Here is a 17088-nt window from a genome sequence, read left to right as displayed (position 1 = left end):
TTTAAAAGTTATCTTTTCACTCTAGAATTGTTTTGGTCAACGAAAAACGAGGAGGTCCCGAAAATCAGTCTAAGGACATCTGAGAAGTTCCACTACTGGTCCGCTCCCCTCCGCCCATTTCCATTCCTGGGGGAGGAACTAAAATTTGCCTCTTGATATACTTTCCTGCCTTGCTGGTGTTTGTTTTTGCAGAAAACTAGACACCCTCCCCCCTTTTTTTAGCCATGCGTGACTTTTCCTTTGTACTTTCTCTGCATCTTGGGTTCTGTGGTCTTTTAAACGACGTACGCCTGCCGATGCCCTCCTTCTCAAGGCAATGAAAGGCGCTTGAAAGGTCTTTGAAATTGATCATACTGACCCATACTGTGAATATGCCTTGAGTCTCCTAGATAAAGGAGTACCATAAATAAGATAAGATAAAATAAAATAAAATAAAATAAAATAAAACAGCCCTGACCTAGATAGCCCAGGAGAGCGTGATCCCGTCAGATCTCAGAAGCTAAGCAGGGTCAGCCTTGGTTAGTAATTGGATGGGAGACCTCCAAGAAAGACCAGTGTTGTGGTGGCAGGTAATGGCAAACCATCTTTGGTAATGTCTTGCCATGGAAACCCCACCAGGATTTCCCGTAAGCCAGCTATGACTCGAGGGCCGGATTTTGTTCTTTCCAAACAAATCCAGAGCAGGAACCCAGGACAGCCCTGGCAAACAGTACTTGGGAACGCGACCCTCCCGAGACTTCCGTGGCCCAAGTTTTAAATAATGATCTTGATCTCTGGCTGGTGTGAAAACGCCTTTGGGTTTGAGATTTCAGCTAAACTGGAGCTGGGCAGCATGGAGTGGGGAGGCAGAGGACGGACTCTTCTGCGCCTTTGCATCAAACTGAGTACTTTCTACACCCTTGGCAGACTGCCCAGTAGTTGCGCCTGCACCCTTAGAGCCCGAGGGCACACCGCCGGACTGCAACCAGGGCTCCTCACTCGTGTTCCGTGTAGCTGCGCCGTTGCTGCCCAGGAAGCCAAGTACCTTCTGGGACTCTCCCTTTTAAAAATATCCCAGGCCTCCTGCCCAGCGAGCACTAGTAGACTCAGATGATCCCTTGAGTTCTTATCCGGCCAGGCACTGCTCTGGCGTTAGGCCCGCTGGCAAAGCGAGTGGGCTCTCCAGAATCCCTTGGAGAGGACAAGGAGCTTGGCACATGCTCACAGCTCCTCTCCTACCCTTTCTCGGGACTCCCCCCCCCCCTTAATTCCCCGTACGAATTGGCTAGGGGACATCAAGTCCTGCTCGCATACCCAAAGATCGCGCCTGCGCGGGCACCCCCCCCCCCCAAAAACCCCTCCCCAAGCAACCATACCCTATGGGAGAAAAATCGCACGAAGCCCGGAAATTTCATCAGCAACACTCCCCCCCCCCATTTTTATTTATTAACTTTATCTATAGCCCGCCTTTCTCACTGGAGTTCAAGGAGCATTACACTGGGTGTATTACACTATGTGATCCAGTAGAGTGCAAGTGAACAGGGAGGAATACACGTGAGTCTGTTCACTTGCCATTCAAGTGTAACTTGCCACGTCTAGCTTGGCCCTGAGTTGGGTTTTACCTCCTTTCCTTCCTGCTTGGGACTTACTAATAAAGTCCCAGTTCCAACTATGTGGGGGAAAATCTTCATTGTAGGTGGAAGTAAATAATTGCATTTTATCTGCTTGCGGTTGTTAAAGGAGAGATCTGTTCTATTTTTACTATCTGAACCTATATGTATCTTCATATATCAGATATTTGAACTTCGTTGGGGGGTTTTTGGGTGGGGGTCAAAATTGCAGAATGATTTCAATACCAGGTAGAGAGCTGGGTGCAAACTTTTTGGGGTTGCTGAGACGGGATTTGAGGATGGTTAAGGTATGTCCTAACCTATTGTGGTGGGAAGTGCCGTCAAGTCGTAGCAGACTTATGACGACCCCTGCTGGGGCTTTCAAGGCAAGAGACTACAGAGGCGGTTTGCCAGCGCCTGCCTCGGCCCTGTTCTATTCACCGCCTGGAATTTAAAGCACGCATAAAGCGGTTGTTGAGAAACTCCTCTATGGTGCTTTCCACACGAGACAGCCTCCACGCCGGAATCGTTTTCTGCGCCTTAGCCGGGCATCACACTCCCCAGCTCCGGAGCTCCGGCTGGAGAAGGAGCAGCAGGCCCTGGCTGGGTGCTGGCAGAGCTGCCGAGGGCCCGAAGGAGGCGGGGGGAAGCAACCTTATTGGAGCCAGCAAATCACGACGCTTGTCCCGTTCCTCACCCCCCCCCCAAGATTTCCTTTCTTCCTTCCTCAATCTCTTCCTTCCTCCCTCCCTCCTTCCCTTTCGTTCTCCCTCTCTCTTTCCTTCTTCCTTCCTCGAATGAGCCGCGCTTGTCCAGCTGGTCTTCTTTACCCCCACAAAACAGCTGTGCTTACAAATTCGAGAATGCTATCATAATTGGGAGGTTCACCATCCTCGGCAGTACCATTGCTATGATTTCGACTAAGACTACAAATAATAATATCATCAACGACCACAAACATTCCCGGGTACAATCCGCAAAGGCCCCCTAGACTCTGCCAGAGTCTTGTTGAAACGAACTGATTGCAGAAAAAAAATCCTTTAAAAAAAGGAACCCCCGCCCAGACCCCTCCTCAATTTCAAGAATGGGGCCGCTATTTCTGATGATCCCCGAACTCTCTGGGGTGGCTCCCAGACTTCCATTTCTTGTTCTGGTGGGGGTTTGAAAGAAAAGAAAGCCTCCATTCCTTTGCAAGAATCATTCTCTCGTTTGTTTTTTGGTAGTTTAGCTCGTTTTGCAGTGATGTGCATGAGAATCTGGAAAGTTTCTTCCTTTCCCCTTTTCAAATGGCTCTCAGCGAGGGAAGGGAGGGAGGGAATTAACCTTCCCGAAAGGAAATTAATTTTATTACAAATGTACGTGATGTACGCTGTCACACCGAAGTTCTGATATGTGTAGCGGGGAGAGAGATGTTTAGCCACGGAAATTGATGCAATTTGCTTTCATCTAAGATGCTCGAGAGCCCGGCTGCAAGGGAAAACCAGAGCTCACCGGCTGCGCATAAAAGTTTCCAAAATTTCACAGGGGCACCCTCGAAATCTTGGTGACTTGCATTTAAACGTTTTCTTTCATCAGTATGGATGTAAAGCAGTTCAGAATGGCTTCTCAAAATTGAATATCTAACCACATTTCTTTTTCTTTCTTTCTTTCTTTCTTTCTTTCTTTCTTTCTTTCTTTCTTTCTTTCTTTCTTTCTTTCTTTCTTTCTTTCTTTCTTTCTCTCTCCCGCATTCACCTATCTCTTTTCTCTCTCCCCCTTCTTTCCTTCCCTCCCAAACACGTGTATACACCTTATTTTTCCACGCACACTTCAGTGATGCTAATTATTAAAACAAAGACCATCGCATGTCATGGCCAGATAGCTCCCTCCCCCCTCCCCAATACACACAGTCGGCTGGCTGCACTTATCCTGTGTCTCTTTTCAAGGCGGAACCGGCATCAGAACTCCAGTCTGTTCACCCAGCCGCTACTCTAAAGTAGTACAGGTCGCTCTCACCTAATTACATTTGTGGATGTTTGCCGATTTCTTTGCAAGATATGCGCACGATCTGCGATTTCTTTTTTCCCAGATAGTTACTAAAAAGAACTTTCCTGCAAAGATCTTAGAGCCGTCTCCTCGGAAGTAAAGGCCCACTGAAGTCTTACCAAGGTTCCTCCTCAGGCTTTTCAGAGATTCCAAGTAAGACTTCAATTGGTGGTCAGAAAGTGTAATTTACACAAACACAAACGTGTACCGCACAATTGAGATGCATCTTGTTATATGTAGTGTACGTTTTTATAAATAGACGTATAAAAATGCCATTGATCGCTCCTCTTCTTCAAGTGTGAGATTCTTTTAAAACAGATTGAGGGAGCAATCCTAAGCAGGTCGACTCAGAAGTAAGTTCCATCTTATTCAATGGGGCTTACTCCCAGGAAAGCGACCTTAGGATTGCACCCTTAGTCTCCATTCCTTCCAAACTGCATTTTTTTCTAAATGAAGGTATTTATTTTCTCCAAACTACAGTATAAATCGCATTTGTGGCGGGAGAGAGGGTGACTGGGCCACTTTGACTCTTAAAAATGATTTTTCATTATTATTTTTAATTTCGAAGGAAAAGTGCATTTCTCCCTTACGAAAAAAATTAAAAATTGGAAAGCAAGAAAATTGTCGTCTCTTTGTATTTCTCCCTTTCTGAAAAGATAATATAAACAGGGCTGAACATTGCAGGATCGATTTCAGACCGGATTGGGTACCCCTTCCCCGCAAAAAAGAAAAAAAAAATCTGGTAGTATTTGGATTTCTAGGAGGGGGAGGGAGACTAGTACTTCTGGCCGGTTACAATTTCCATGAATTTGAAAAACAAACCCAGATTTTTGTGTTTACTCCTGATTCAAAACGGAATAAACTTTACTTTACTCTCCTCATCTGGGAGGGAGGCCCCTGGGGCGAGTGGGACTTACTCCCGAGTAAGCGGGCCTAGTATTCTCTCTCTTCTATTTTTAAAAAAAATCCACATTTTCCTTCATTGCGATTTCGCTTTACTTTCGTTTTTACAATAAAACCGACCGGACGAGAAAGAGAAAACGGAACGGATCCAGTCTGTTGCCATCAGCGCTGCCAGCAATATGGGAACTGGTGACGTCGCTGCACTTTCACTTAGGTGACACGGGAGTGGGAAATTTAGCCTTCAAAGACCCGTGCTTACTCAGAATTAAGCCGTACTGTGCTCAGCGGCTCCTGCTCTCCAGTAAGGCCTGCAGCGTGCACCTGACTAGCATTGCTTTCCCGTTCAGTCCGACCTCGTTTAATGTTGGCCTGAATGGCTAACCCCGAGCGTTTTGTCTCGTTGCAGCTCTCAGTCCGAAGGGTGCATTTGGCAGGAGAAATATGTGCGGTAGTCGAATAAAGAGGGTAAAGGCGCAAGAAACAAACGCTTTCACGAACCTGTTGCAACGTGCATTTAAAAAATAATCTTTTTTTTTTACTCCTAAGAAACTGTAACCCCCAGAATGCTCGGAGGTGTATCTCTGATCATGGATACCTGGAAAGTCCTTGGCAATGTTGCTGATTTAGAGGCAGAGATAGCTGTGATTATTACTCCCCGGAAAGAGGAAGAAGGGCATTTGGAAAGGCACCTGCACAGACACAAAAGCATGTGTCTGCACCACTAAGAGGCACATGCTTTTAAAAAATGTGTGCACTTTTATGTGGCCTCCACCAGTTGCCAAAATGTACCAGTTATCCCCGGACCCTGAACAAGAATGTACTGTGGTAGAACATGCCATGCACCCCAGTGAGGACATGTGCTTAACACGCATGCTCTTCCACATCCTCCCCACCGCTGACAAAAATTCCGCAGCTGTACCTGAATAAGGGATATGCACAGGCCTGCAGTTGCAAAGCAGACTATGCACACCAGTTGCCAGTGCATGCTTAACAAGCCTACACCCCACATCCGCCCCAGTCTCAGCAGCCACCTTGGAACAACGTGTGGTGTAGCAGAGCACATTATGCACACTCATAATAGGCGCATGCTCAAAAATGCTCGCCCTCTCACATATGCTCCCAAACTTCCAGTACTCAGCCAACCCTGAAGGCAGGGGCCGGCAAAGATATACTGCAGCCGAGCAAGCGATTGTGTGCACAGTGCACACCAACGAGGGGAGGGTGGGTAACATGCATGCACCCTCCCAGAGCATCAACTCCAAACTCCGGGCCTTTCACCCTTCTAAATTGTCATGGGGGTAAAAATTCTCAGAGGTAAGAGTTCTCCAGAGGTGTGCATAAAGCTTTGGGCATTACACGTCTCACAGTTCTAAAGGGAAAGAGTTTGCAGCTTACACGGCGACTGTTTCTACACCCATTCTGATCCCTGGCGGTATTTCTCCAGAAGAATGGGGTGGCCCCGTGTTAGAAAGATCAATGACTTCCGTGTATGCACCCATTTCAACTCGCGTGTTTCCTTCTTCTTTCCCCTCCCACTGTGTGTCTGTTCGGGGGGTTATCCCCCCCACCCCGCCTTTTAAATTATTATTTATTTGGTGGGATCGGAAATAAAACACGCACGGCTCAATTAGACTGAACAACGGGGGTACTTAAAGAGCCAATTGTGACGAGTGTTTAAATCTTTATTCACCAGAACCTTGTAAAGGCAGGGGGACAATTTGCATGCTATTAACGGCTTTTCAATAGGGCATTGACTGGAACTAAAGGATGCCACTCGCCCTCCCTAATTAAACACCAACGGAATTACTCTAAATACATATGAATACCGGTGGGCCCCCATAAATAATTCTCCCAGACATCTTGGCAAGACCGCGAGCGGGGAGGGGGGCGAGGATCTGGGCAGCCACCAACCTCCCAGCCCAAGGACCTGAGGCTGAGAGGAGAAGGAGGCCCTCCATAAGTCTCTGAGACTGAGGAAAATCGAAAGCCAAGGAGGAAGGAATCAGAGCGAGCTTTTCTTTTTCTTTCTTTCTCTCTCTCTCTCTCTCTCTCTCTCTCTCTCTCCTCCCTGTGTCTGTCTGTCTGTCTTTTTTTCTTAACATATGATTGCGCACACACAGGACAGAAAGACAAACGCGTGCGTTATGTGGCTGCCTGTGGCAGTATAGGTAGTACGTACATCCTTATAACACCAGTTGCTGCTGTTGTTTTAAATAATACACGCTGGAGATGTTGTGATATGTAAAACACAAACGGGATCATTCGGCCAAGGTTTACCACTTTTAAATCTCGCTGAGTTTAATAGGCGAGAGCCACCGAGGCTTGGATCACATACACGCCGAGATATACCTTTGGAAGCGCCCATCTTTTTCTATTGCGTTTCATGTTTTTTTTAAAAAACCCTGCAAATAATGCAATCTATTTCTCTGACGCTGCGCTCCCGGGCGCGCTATCTTGTGGAAATGAGACCCAGTCCGGTTCTTAGACACCCTCGCTCGCCAGAAAATCCCTTAGAAACCACTGGTGGGGGGGGGGGGAGGCTGGAAGATTTCTTCCTGTGCAACTACCCCCCTCCCCGCCCCTGTAGAGAAAGAGAGGACCGTGCACGCCGCAAGGAGTGAAGCCGGGTCCCTCGTGGGGTTCGAGGCTGCGGGGGAAAGCTCTGTATCCAGACCTTCTTTGGGCATATTTGGGGGGGAGGCCGGTTGGAGCGCGGCCATTGGTTCTCCAGAGAGAAGGGCTGAGCCCGGTCCCTTAGGATGAGGGGTCAAGAAGACCTCTGAACAGCACCTGGGGCAGAAACTGAGTTGAAATCGGCTGGCAAAAAGCTTTGCTGAAAAGCGCTCCCTTACTACACAACACAACACAGAGAGAGTCGCCGAAGTGTGTTTCTTCTTAGCGCTTCTCAAGGAAACTGTGTTACACCAGAAATACATTTGATACGAGCTATTTCCGAGCCCAAAGCTGTCACCTACGGAAGAAGTTGCCCCTTGCAGCTCTGTATGAGTTAGTGCTCCGGGTCTGCCTTCTCTTTGACAACGGTATGGTTGTAGAGAGGGGCAGCAGAACTACTCATCCTCAGACATTGCCTGTTGCATATCGGCACGAGTCCCAGTTCTGGGCTCCTCCCAATCAGCCTGAGCTGCCACTTCCCCCCGCCCCGTGACTGGATAATTCAATTAACCCCCCACCCCCACCCCACCCCTCCACCGCCAGGGAAGGCCCAGCCCAGTCGACAACCTCTAGAAGACACTGCGGTTGTGTCTTTGCATAAGTCCCAGCTCTGCGCTCTAGCGGCCTCCTACCTACCGCTAGGCCTTAGCCGGTGCTCTGGATTCCAGAGTAAGGCTGTCTTCCGAGTCTCCGCGTGAGTCTCTGCTCTGGATCGGACTTCATCCAATCAGAAGCCACACTCAGAACAGTAACTCATGCTGAACCATCGGAGCTGGGCTCTACTTTAGCGGAAAATACACTGTTTTTTTCCCCAGCGCGTAGGAGAGACGGATGCCTCCAATTCTTATTCAGCACTGAAGTGTTTCTTCTGCGAATGCACCAGCTCTCTGCACCCCCCTACAGCCAACCAGTCTTTCAGACATACCGGCTGTAGAGTAGTCACCACGGTGGGCTCCATGGAGTCTGGGGGGCGAAATTCTGCCTCTAGGTGTAAGAAGATACCATGGGTGTAACGGACAAAGAGACCCGATCTTCTAACGCTCCTGCTATCCACTGCCCCACCCCCAGCTTGTTCTATTGCTGCAAAGCAAATGCAAGGACCGTTTCGTTCTCTTCTTTTGTATTTCACGCAGTCCTCAAGGGCAATTACGTTAAGAACCTTCGAGCTGCCTTGCTGGATCCAGCCAGAGGTCCATGTAATCGGGCATTCCGTTTCCAACAGCAGACGCCCACCCTCTTCTGTCCCAAGCATGGCGGGACACTGCCCCACGTATCCACGTATTTAGCTATCCACGTATTTAGCTATCTAGATCGGTAGTTGTTGGCATTTCGACCCCCGTCCCACCCCCCACCTCCACCCACCTGTGTAGGCCCCAAACTAGACGACTTGCAATAGGGGCTAACTCCCATGGGAAGCTTTACGAGTTCACACGTGGCCCTTTAAGATAAATGTAATTAAAGCAGAGAAATGAAGGAGGGGGAAGAAAAGAAGGGGGAGGCAGGGGCTCGGCTCCCCCCTCCCCATCCCCAGCCACACGCCCCGAGGCAACGCATTTCTGATCGCCCCTTCTTCACCTCCCAATTCAGAATCCATCTTGGAAGCTACCAGAATCACAAAAGGAACTTTACTTTTTTATCTCCTGCTCACTGTTAGTACGGTTGCAGAGGGATAGTTATTCCAATCGAAGCTCATTGAAATCAATGGCCGTAGACTGGAGTAACTGTTTCGGATTGCACTGAAAGCCAGGGACCAAGGACCCTTTCTGACGTTGCCGGTACCGTGTTTATTCCCATCATCCAATTCTCTCCTGCCTCAGAGAACAATTCTGGCCTTTATTCAGTCCTGATTGCACAGACAACAATAACAACAACGAAAATTCTTGCATCCCAGTCCTGACGCCTCCCCAAAACGTTCAAGTTTTGACACCACAGACTATTCGCAAGTTCAGCCTGGTAGTCCGTGAACACCTTCTAGATTTTATCCACCACTCACAATTAGAATAGAGGTGTCCCCCTCTTAAACTTTCAGCCATAAATGTACATGTAAAGGGAAGACAACCCCTTTCGACTCTTCTGTAACCACACTAATTATGAGGATAGCAATAACAAGGTTGTTGAAAACTGATAAATTTAACAGTCTAGCTGGATGGATAGAGACAGAAAGAGAGCGATCTGTATTAAAATCAGGTTAAGGCTACACATCTAGTCACATTGACTCGGAAACAAGTAAACATGCTTGGAAAGAGAGGATCCTCCCGAGCAATGTTTTTAAATCGCCAGTTTCCTTTGTCCGACAAGCGCCTTGGAATTCCTGATGTTTAGGTCGGAGAGGTTTAAGTAAGTTGTCTGCCACAGAATTGAGTGGGATTTTTAAAAACCATAAAAACGGTTGTATTATTGAGATGATGATCAGAATTACAGTATTCGTTCTAAAACGTCCCCCAATGTCTATACAGAGTATTGTTTCCCTCAGTATTAGCGTGGACCCGGTAGGTGGTACTGTATACCAAGCTAGTAACCAGAAGGCAAGCCCCGAGGAGCTTCCTTTTTCCAGGAAAAAGGGGGAATCCCCGATAACGAAGACCTCTGCTTGGCTCTATCCATCTTTCTCTCTTGGTTCTAATGGGGTTCTGGAAAATCCATTTGCACACCTCGATCTAGCCACACGGGACTGCGGGAAGGGGTGTGTGTTGCGTTGAGGGTCAGCAAACGCAGGCAGATATGCGGGCCACCATTGCAATATCCTTAGAAACCTAAATAGGAGGGCAGGAAAGGGGGGTGGGTGGGAGAGGAAGCGAAAGGCAGAGGCTAGCACTAAAATGCTTGGCCTGGCCACCCGAGAAATGCTTCGCCTTGTTTCCCTCCAGAGTGCCATACCAGCAGAGATACGATCAATACTAAAACAGTTGATACACGCACAATCTTATCCAGGCTGCTTCGGTGCGGGGTAGACAAGCCTGTTACTCAAAGGTCTGTATGGCAAGCACACGCGTGTTTCCGGTAACGTCTGCAGGCGTCCCTACTGCGTGCCTTCCCTGCCAGGCGCGCTGTCATTCGTATTACACTGCACTAGAAAACCGCTTTGCATTTTTATAAGGCCCTTTGACTCTTTTGAGCTTTCTGCAGTGGAAGCTTGGGCGGGGGGGGGGGGGCATCCCAAGCTCAAGCGTCGAGGGTTTTAAAGAGACGGTTTTAGAAAATTATGAATGGTTTGGAGAGAAGGAACTGTGTTCACCGTCTGCCATAGGTTCGTGGATCAAAGCAAGAAGGCCTGGCAAAGGAACCAGACCAAATGTCGTGGAGGTGTAATCACCGGCTACTGGACACGACAGTTAAGAATGGATCCTCCAGGCTCCAACGCTGTCTACCTCCGAGCACCAGATGCAAAGAACAAGAGCTGGATGTTGCTTTCCCTGTGGGCTTCCCGGGGCATCTGGACTTTGGTCGGATTTAGCGGGGCGAGTCTCGATTTCCCTGAGTAAATAACAAGTATGGTGTAACGGACTTCCCCTCGCCTTCGTTTTCCACAGGCACCGAGTAAACAGGGTTTTTTTTTTTTAACTGAACAAAATAAAATAGGATTTGGTAGGGGCGAACCACACGGAGTCACTGCGGCAGCAAATCCATATAATTTCATGGGCGAGAAGCCTCGATGGCGAGGTGGTGGTGTGAGAGCAACCTCCACAAGCCGGTTTCTTAAATCGGATTAAACGCGACCCCCAGATTCTGGAGAGGAGAGCTGATTCAAGCTGGTGGCCTCCCGGTCAGAAGGCAGCTTTGGCCCGGCCCGGCTGCCCTTCCAGACGCACAAGCGTTGCCTTGGTTATAGATCATTGATCGGCGCCGCCATTTCTAAAATGAAGGAGCTATACTATCGATCCGCCTGGAAGGCCACGGGGGAAGGGAGGGGGGGTCAGTCCGATCAGCTGGTTCTGGACTATTCAGCAACATCCAGGCCTAGGGGTGGGGGTGGGGGGCATGCTGTGTATGTAAGAGGACTGGTTCAACCCTCCCACTACCTGTGTGTATGGGGGGTCAGTTTTTTGGGGGGGGGGAGAGGAAAGGCTCAGAAAGGGAGGGAGGGAGGGAGACACACCGTAGCAGGAGCCAGCTTTCTCACACAACTGGGGGGGGGGGGTCACCCCGATGGCATTGGAGGTCTGGGATTTGTCCCCTCAAACCCTCTTTCATATAACCTGCCAGCGACTTTTAGCCATGACTAAATGGGATTTCCAGGTCCAGCGGACCTATGACTCTGAACGGCATAGCTGATTCCTGCGTGTGACTTTCCACGATTCCTTTTGGTAATAAGATGCGGGAGTGTTTATTTAATCACCCACCCGCGGTTTGATGCCGCAGAACCCCCGTTTGATCCTGAAAGGGAGGAGGGCGGATCTGCGCCCAAGCGATTTTTTCTCTGCCCCGCCAGGCCTCCCCGGAGTGCCGTGAATCCTGCACGGAAAACAGCCCCGTACAGTCCACCCCGAGACAGGGGGCGAGGGGCAGCGTGCTGGCCTTGCCCTGGTGAGACCCGTGTCAGAAGAAAAGGTCTGGTTGAAACGCAGCCCCGGAGCTGACCCGCTTGGCCTGAGGCGTTCCTGCTCGGCAGCCTTTCGCTGAGACAAACGCGAACGTGTGAATGGTTCAAATTAAGAGTTGCAAGCTTTTCTTACAGGAACTGGCGTCCAAAATCCGCAACAGCAATCGAAACGCCTTTTTAAAAAATGCGCTGGGGGGCAAAGAAAGAGATGGCGGGCGTTTAAGCAACACCGTCCAGGTTTCGGAGGACCTCTCAGGCGCTCAGAAACGTCCAGGGATCGGCCGACCCCTGGCTGGTGCGTGCCCCTTGCTGGAGCCGCGCTGCATCACCGGGGCTCGCCCAGGCACACCGCCCGGAAGGAAAGGCTCCATCCGGAGAGGTCAGACCCACATGCTGCCGGGAAGGGGGGGGGAGACTGGGCTTACTGGGTTCTTCCTGCATTGGGCCGATTTGTGGATGGACCCTCTGGGAACACAAGAGCGTTCACCTACGGCGGGCTGGACCTCTGGAGACGGGTCGCCGGTCGCCCTGCACTGGCCTCAAGGCGAGTGGGCACCAGTGTCTTTGCTGGGCGGCTCCTCTCTCCCCGTGGCCCAGTTACAGTTATAGACTGGAAGCTGCTGGGAGACAGAGAGCGGCGTATAAAGCTCGCCAGCCGAGTCCTTGAGTTTTGCAAGCCTGGAAGTGACATCTCGGCACGACCTCTGCCGGGGCCCGGCGCCTGAAGCCCAGGACTACAACGCCTCCCCTCCTTTCATTCTCTATCTAGGTACACAGAGGAATAAACTCGAGGGGTGGGAGATCGCTCTCAGGCGAGCGAGAAGCTGCAAGCCACCCAAGGCCAGCAGGCTGGGAAGGAGCACCAGGTCCCGGGGGGGTGGGGGGTGGGGGGTATTTTTGCTCTCTGCAAATGCTGCCCTGCACGCTGGGCGAGGCATGAAAGCTTCCCCCCCCCATATTTTCCTGTTCATGTTGTGTATAATGGGGGGGGGTAGAGGCGGAGAGGAGAGAAGAACTGACAGGGGAAGGGACTAGGCTTGTCTCTCGTGTATGTGTGTGTGTATGTGAGTGTGTGTGTGTGTGTGTGTGAGTGTGTGTGTGTGTGTGAGAGAGAGAGAGAGAGAGAGAGAGAGAGAGAGAGAGAGAGAGAGAGAGAGAGAGAGAGAGAGAGACCACAGCCTTGTCAACCTTTCCCATACCCGTAAAAATGCAGCCAGCCTTGCGAACGCGTTGCCTTTGTGACTTTCGGATCGCTTGTGTGTGTGTGTGTCGGGAAGAGGGGGCCTTCCTCGACCTTTGAGAGGCTGGAAGAGCGGCGAGGAAGCCGAGGGCTCGGGGCTTCCCGACCTTGCTGAGGAGCGGGCAGGGGCTGGCGCGCCTTGCGCCGGGCATTTTAAATGCGGCCTCAATCCTCGGGGCGGCAATAAACACGGCTAACAAAACCTGCTCATAAAAAGTACCACCATATGAATTCGCGCAGATGAATGAAAGGAGAGCCAGGGAGAGAGAAGGTGGCGATATCTAATAACAATCGACCGGCTGGATCCGCCTGCGTGCGAGCGAACCCATCTTTCCACCGCGCAGATTTCTATACCGGGGCCGGCAGCAGAACGTGTGGACTGCGCGCCCTTTCGAAGCGTTGCGTTTCCGAGGCTACCGGCAAAGTTCTGCAGTCCCCGAGCTGCCCGAGTCCCTCGGGACGCGCACGCCGTCCCAGCCGGGCAGCTCTCAAGGCTCCCCCCAGGCATCTCCCCCCGCCGGTTTTCTCTGGACCCCCCCTTTCCCCCTCTTAGTCCAGGGGCGCAGGTGCAAAAGAAGCGAAACCACAAGGCGACGGTGTCAAAGCGCTGGGTCCTAGTCCCCCTCCCAGCCAGCTCTTTCCACAGTGGGGGGGGGTCCTGCCCTCCTCCTCCCCGCGCCTACCTGCCAACCGGAGGGCCGACATCCGCTGGAATTCGGGCTCCTGCAGCCATTTCCACATCCTGCGGAAGGTCTCCCGCCCAGACTTGAGTTTACTCCAGGGTTTGGGGTTCCTCAGCAGGTCGGAGAGGGTGCCCTGGGAGCGGCACAAGATCCGCTGGGCGAAGATGGCCTGGGGGATGCTGTAGCGCTTCAGCTCGGCCGTGATGCGCTGGGCCACCTCCTTGGTGTTGATCTCCTCCACCTGGCCCGAGGCGCCGGCCTGCGAGCCGGACGCCGCCGCCTGCCGCTCGCGCTCGCCCAGGAGGGCGCCGTTGGCCTGCCCGTGGGGGTGCCCGTGCGGGTGCATGCCGTTGAGGGCGGGCATCATGCCGGCGCCGGGCCCGGCCAAGCCGCGGGCCAGGTGCTCCTCGCTGCGGGAGAGCATGTGCGCCTCGAAGCCGTTGGGCGAGAGCAGCTTGTCGCCGGCCAGGTGGCCCCCGGGCCCGTAGGGCGCCAGGCTCTGCTGGCTGTTGTGCAGGGCGCCCAGGCCGTTGGAGAGGGGCGAGAGCGGCTGGCCCATGGCGGGCATCTCCTTGGGGTAGTGGCCGTAGAGGTTGCCCATGGAGGCGGCCAGGCTGCGCTCCTCCCGCATGAGCGCGAAGCTGCCGCTGACGTTGCCGGAGAGGCGCTGGTGCGGGGCGTGGTGGTGGTGGTGGTGGTGGTGGTGGTGCGGGTGGTGGAACTTCTCGGAGACGGTGGAGATGGGCGGCAGGTGCTGCAGCGGCGTCAGCGTGGTGTAGGTGCTCATGCCCGAGGGCGACTCGCAGGCCATGCTCATGGCCGGGTGCAGCGGCGCGCCCAGGCTGTGCTCGGGCCGGTACTCGCCCGCACCGTCCAGGATGGAGGCCATGCTGGAGACCATGGCCGGCCGCCCGTGCGAGGAGACCAGGTTGCGGTGCGCCGAGGGCGGCGGCGGGGGCGGAGGCGGCGGCGGCGGGGGCGGCTGGCGGGCGTGCGCCCCCGCCGGGCTCAGCAGCTCGCCGGCCTGGTGCAGGTTGGCCAGCCCGTCGAGGTTCAGCTCCATGGCGCGCCCGCGGCCCGGCCCGGCCCCCGCGCGCCTCCGCCGCCCGCCGCCGCCGCCGCCGCCTCCGCGCCTCCCGCCCTGCGGCCGCCGCCGCCTGCCGCCGCCGCCGCCGCCGCCTCAGGCCAGCGCGCCGGCCATCTCCGGGGCTGGCCGGGCGGCTCGGGGCGCGCAGGAGCCACCCCGGCGGGTCCGCTGCCGAGCCTGCGGGTGGGGCGCCCTGGCCGCGCCGCGCCTCTCGCCTGGCTCCGGCCGCCGCGCTGGCTGCCTCGCCTCCTCCGCCGCCGACGTCCGCGGTGGCTGCGAATCGCGGCTCTGCCTGCCAGCGCTGCCTCCTCGCTCGCCTTGACGTCACGGCCCCCGGCGCGGCCGCCGCCGCCCCGCCCCTCCCCTCCCCCGCCGCTGCCCCGCCGCCCCGAGCGCACAGCCGCCGCGCCGAGCCCAGCCGAGCCCAGCCGGCCCTGCGCCCACCTGCCCACCTGGCGCGCCCCGCCGCCTCCTGCGCTCCGAGGGGAAGGCAGCCGGGGAGGGGAGCCCAGAGCGCGGGGGGGCGCGGGGGGGCGGGGAGGGAGCGCATAGGACGGGGAGGGCGGCAGAAAGGCAGGCGGGAGGGAAGCTGGAAGGGAAACTGAGGCACGGGGGAGGGAGGGAGGGGGAGGGAAGGAAACTGAGGCAGGGGGAGGGAGGGAGGGGGAGGGAAGGAAACTGAGGCAGGGGGAGGGAGGGAGGAGGGAAACTGAGTCACCGGGAGGGAAGGAAGGAAGAGGGAAACTGAGGCACGGGGAAGGAAGGAGGGAGGGAAAGAAGGGGGAAACTGAGGCACCGGAAGGAAGGGAGGGAGGGAAGTTGAGACACGGGGAAGGAAGGAAGGATGGAAGGAAGACAGGAAGGAGGAAGAAAGGAAGGAAGAGAGAGGGAAACTGAGGCACGGGAAGGCGGGGAGGGAGGGAGGGAGGGAGGGAGGAGGGAGGGAAACAGGCACGGGAAGGAAGGGAAGGAGGGAAGGAAGGAGGAAGGAAGGAAGAGAGAGGGAAACTGAGGCACGGGGAAGGAAGGAGGGAGGGAGGGAAACTGAGGCACGGGAAGGAGGAAAGGGAGGGAAGGAGGAAGGAAGGAGGGAGGGAGAGGGAAACTGAGGCACGGGAAGGGAGGAAGGGAGGGAAGAAGGAAGGAAGGAAAGAAGGGAGGGAGGGAAACAGGCACAGGAGGAAGGAAGGGAGAGAGGGAGAAAAACTGAGGTGGAAGGAAACTGAAGGGAGAGAGAGAAGGAACAAGATGGAAGGGAACTATGGTAGGGAAGGAAGGAAACAAGCAAACTGGAGGGGAACCTGACGCACACGGGGCAAGAAAAGAAAAGCGCACGCTGGAAGGGAAACGGTGCCGGCTTGGGGGGGGCAGTGGCGGCGGTGCTGCCCCCTCGGCCCCGGCCCCTCCCTCCGCGGCCCGCCTCCCTGGGACTGTATCAGCGGGCCGCGCATCACGGCACTCCATCCCGCCTCAGCTCTGCCTCCATCTATCACAGGCGTTTCTGCCTTCTCGCTCTGTGCAGCCGGGCAGGGCGGACTGCCAGCTCGGCCTCCAGCGCCCGCACTTGAGAGCGCAAATCCCCGCCGCTTCGTGCCGGCGCCTTTGTGGGGCTGAGGCTGCCCCCGCCCCCAGTCCCAAGCTGACCTCTCTCTCCTTTCTTCCCAGAGCTCCCCCCCCCATACACACCCCGCCGTCGCCTTCCTTCGCCTGCGGAGCTAGCTAGGGGGCGCAGGGAAAGAGGCTCCCTCGCCACCAGATCCCCCCCCCCTTTATCGATCGCCCCAGCTCCAAGGGATGGAGGAGGGGACGGTAACCTTCTGTTATGGACTGGAGAAGCGATGTGGAAAGCGCGGGCGGGGCGGGGGCGATGGAGGCCGAAGGTTTCCCGGGCCTGGCGAGATCCCCGAGGCTCAGGCCCTCCCACTCCACGGTGTCGGTCCCTGACAGTTGTCCCCTGGGGGGCGGGGGCAATTCGGAGTCCTTCCCGCCCCAGGCTCAGAGACAAATGCAGTCTGCCCATGCTCAGAAGCCTCCGAGTCGACCATGTCGTGCCAAAGCCGCCAGAGGCACACCCGCGCAGTCCTTTCTGCCGCCGCTCAGATTGTAACATCCCTCTTTGCGCTCAGGCTTTGAGCCAAAAATGAAAAGCGCTGGAGTGCAACAAATAGCCGAGAGAACAGATACGGGCCTGGTTGGGGCAAATTAAAAGGTGAGGAAGGTTCTGAATATCACAGAACTCTTCGGCAGTCTGGATGTTGAAAGAGAGAGCATGCAAAACCAGTCATTCACCGCTGTCTTCAGTCTTAGTCCCACACACTCCAAAGGCAAAGAGGAAAAGTAAAGGTTTC

At 54.2% G+C, this 17088-nt stretch overlaps 1 protein-coding gene across 1 annotated transcript in view; it reads right to left on the bottom strand.

Moving 5' to 3' along the window:
- Positions 1 to 14716, bottom strand: part of ONECUT3 (one cut homeobox 3) — a 70756-nt gene extending 56040 nt beyond the window's left edge. Inside the window, exon 1 of the mRNA XM_054981722.1 lies at positions 13654 to 14716. Coding sequence (XP_054837697.1) covers positions 13654 to 14716 — 1063 coding nt within the window. The remainder of the gene's footprint in view (positions 1 to 13653) is intronic.
- Between the last annotated feature and the right edge of the window lie 2372 nt (positions 14717 to 17088).

This window comes from Eublepharis macularius, chromosome 5 (assembly GCF_028583425.1).
Source record: "Eublepharis macularius isolate TG4126 chromosome 5, MPM_Emac_v1.0, whole genome shotgun sequence".
NCBI lineage: Eukaryota > Metazoa > Chordata > Lepidosauria > Squamata > Eublepharidae > Eublepharis > Eublepharis macularius.
This window is presented reverse-complemented; position numbering and strand designations above follow the sequence as displayed.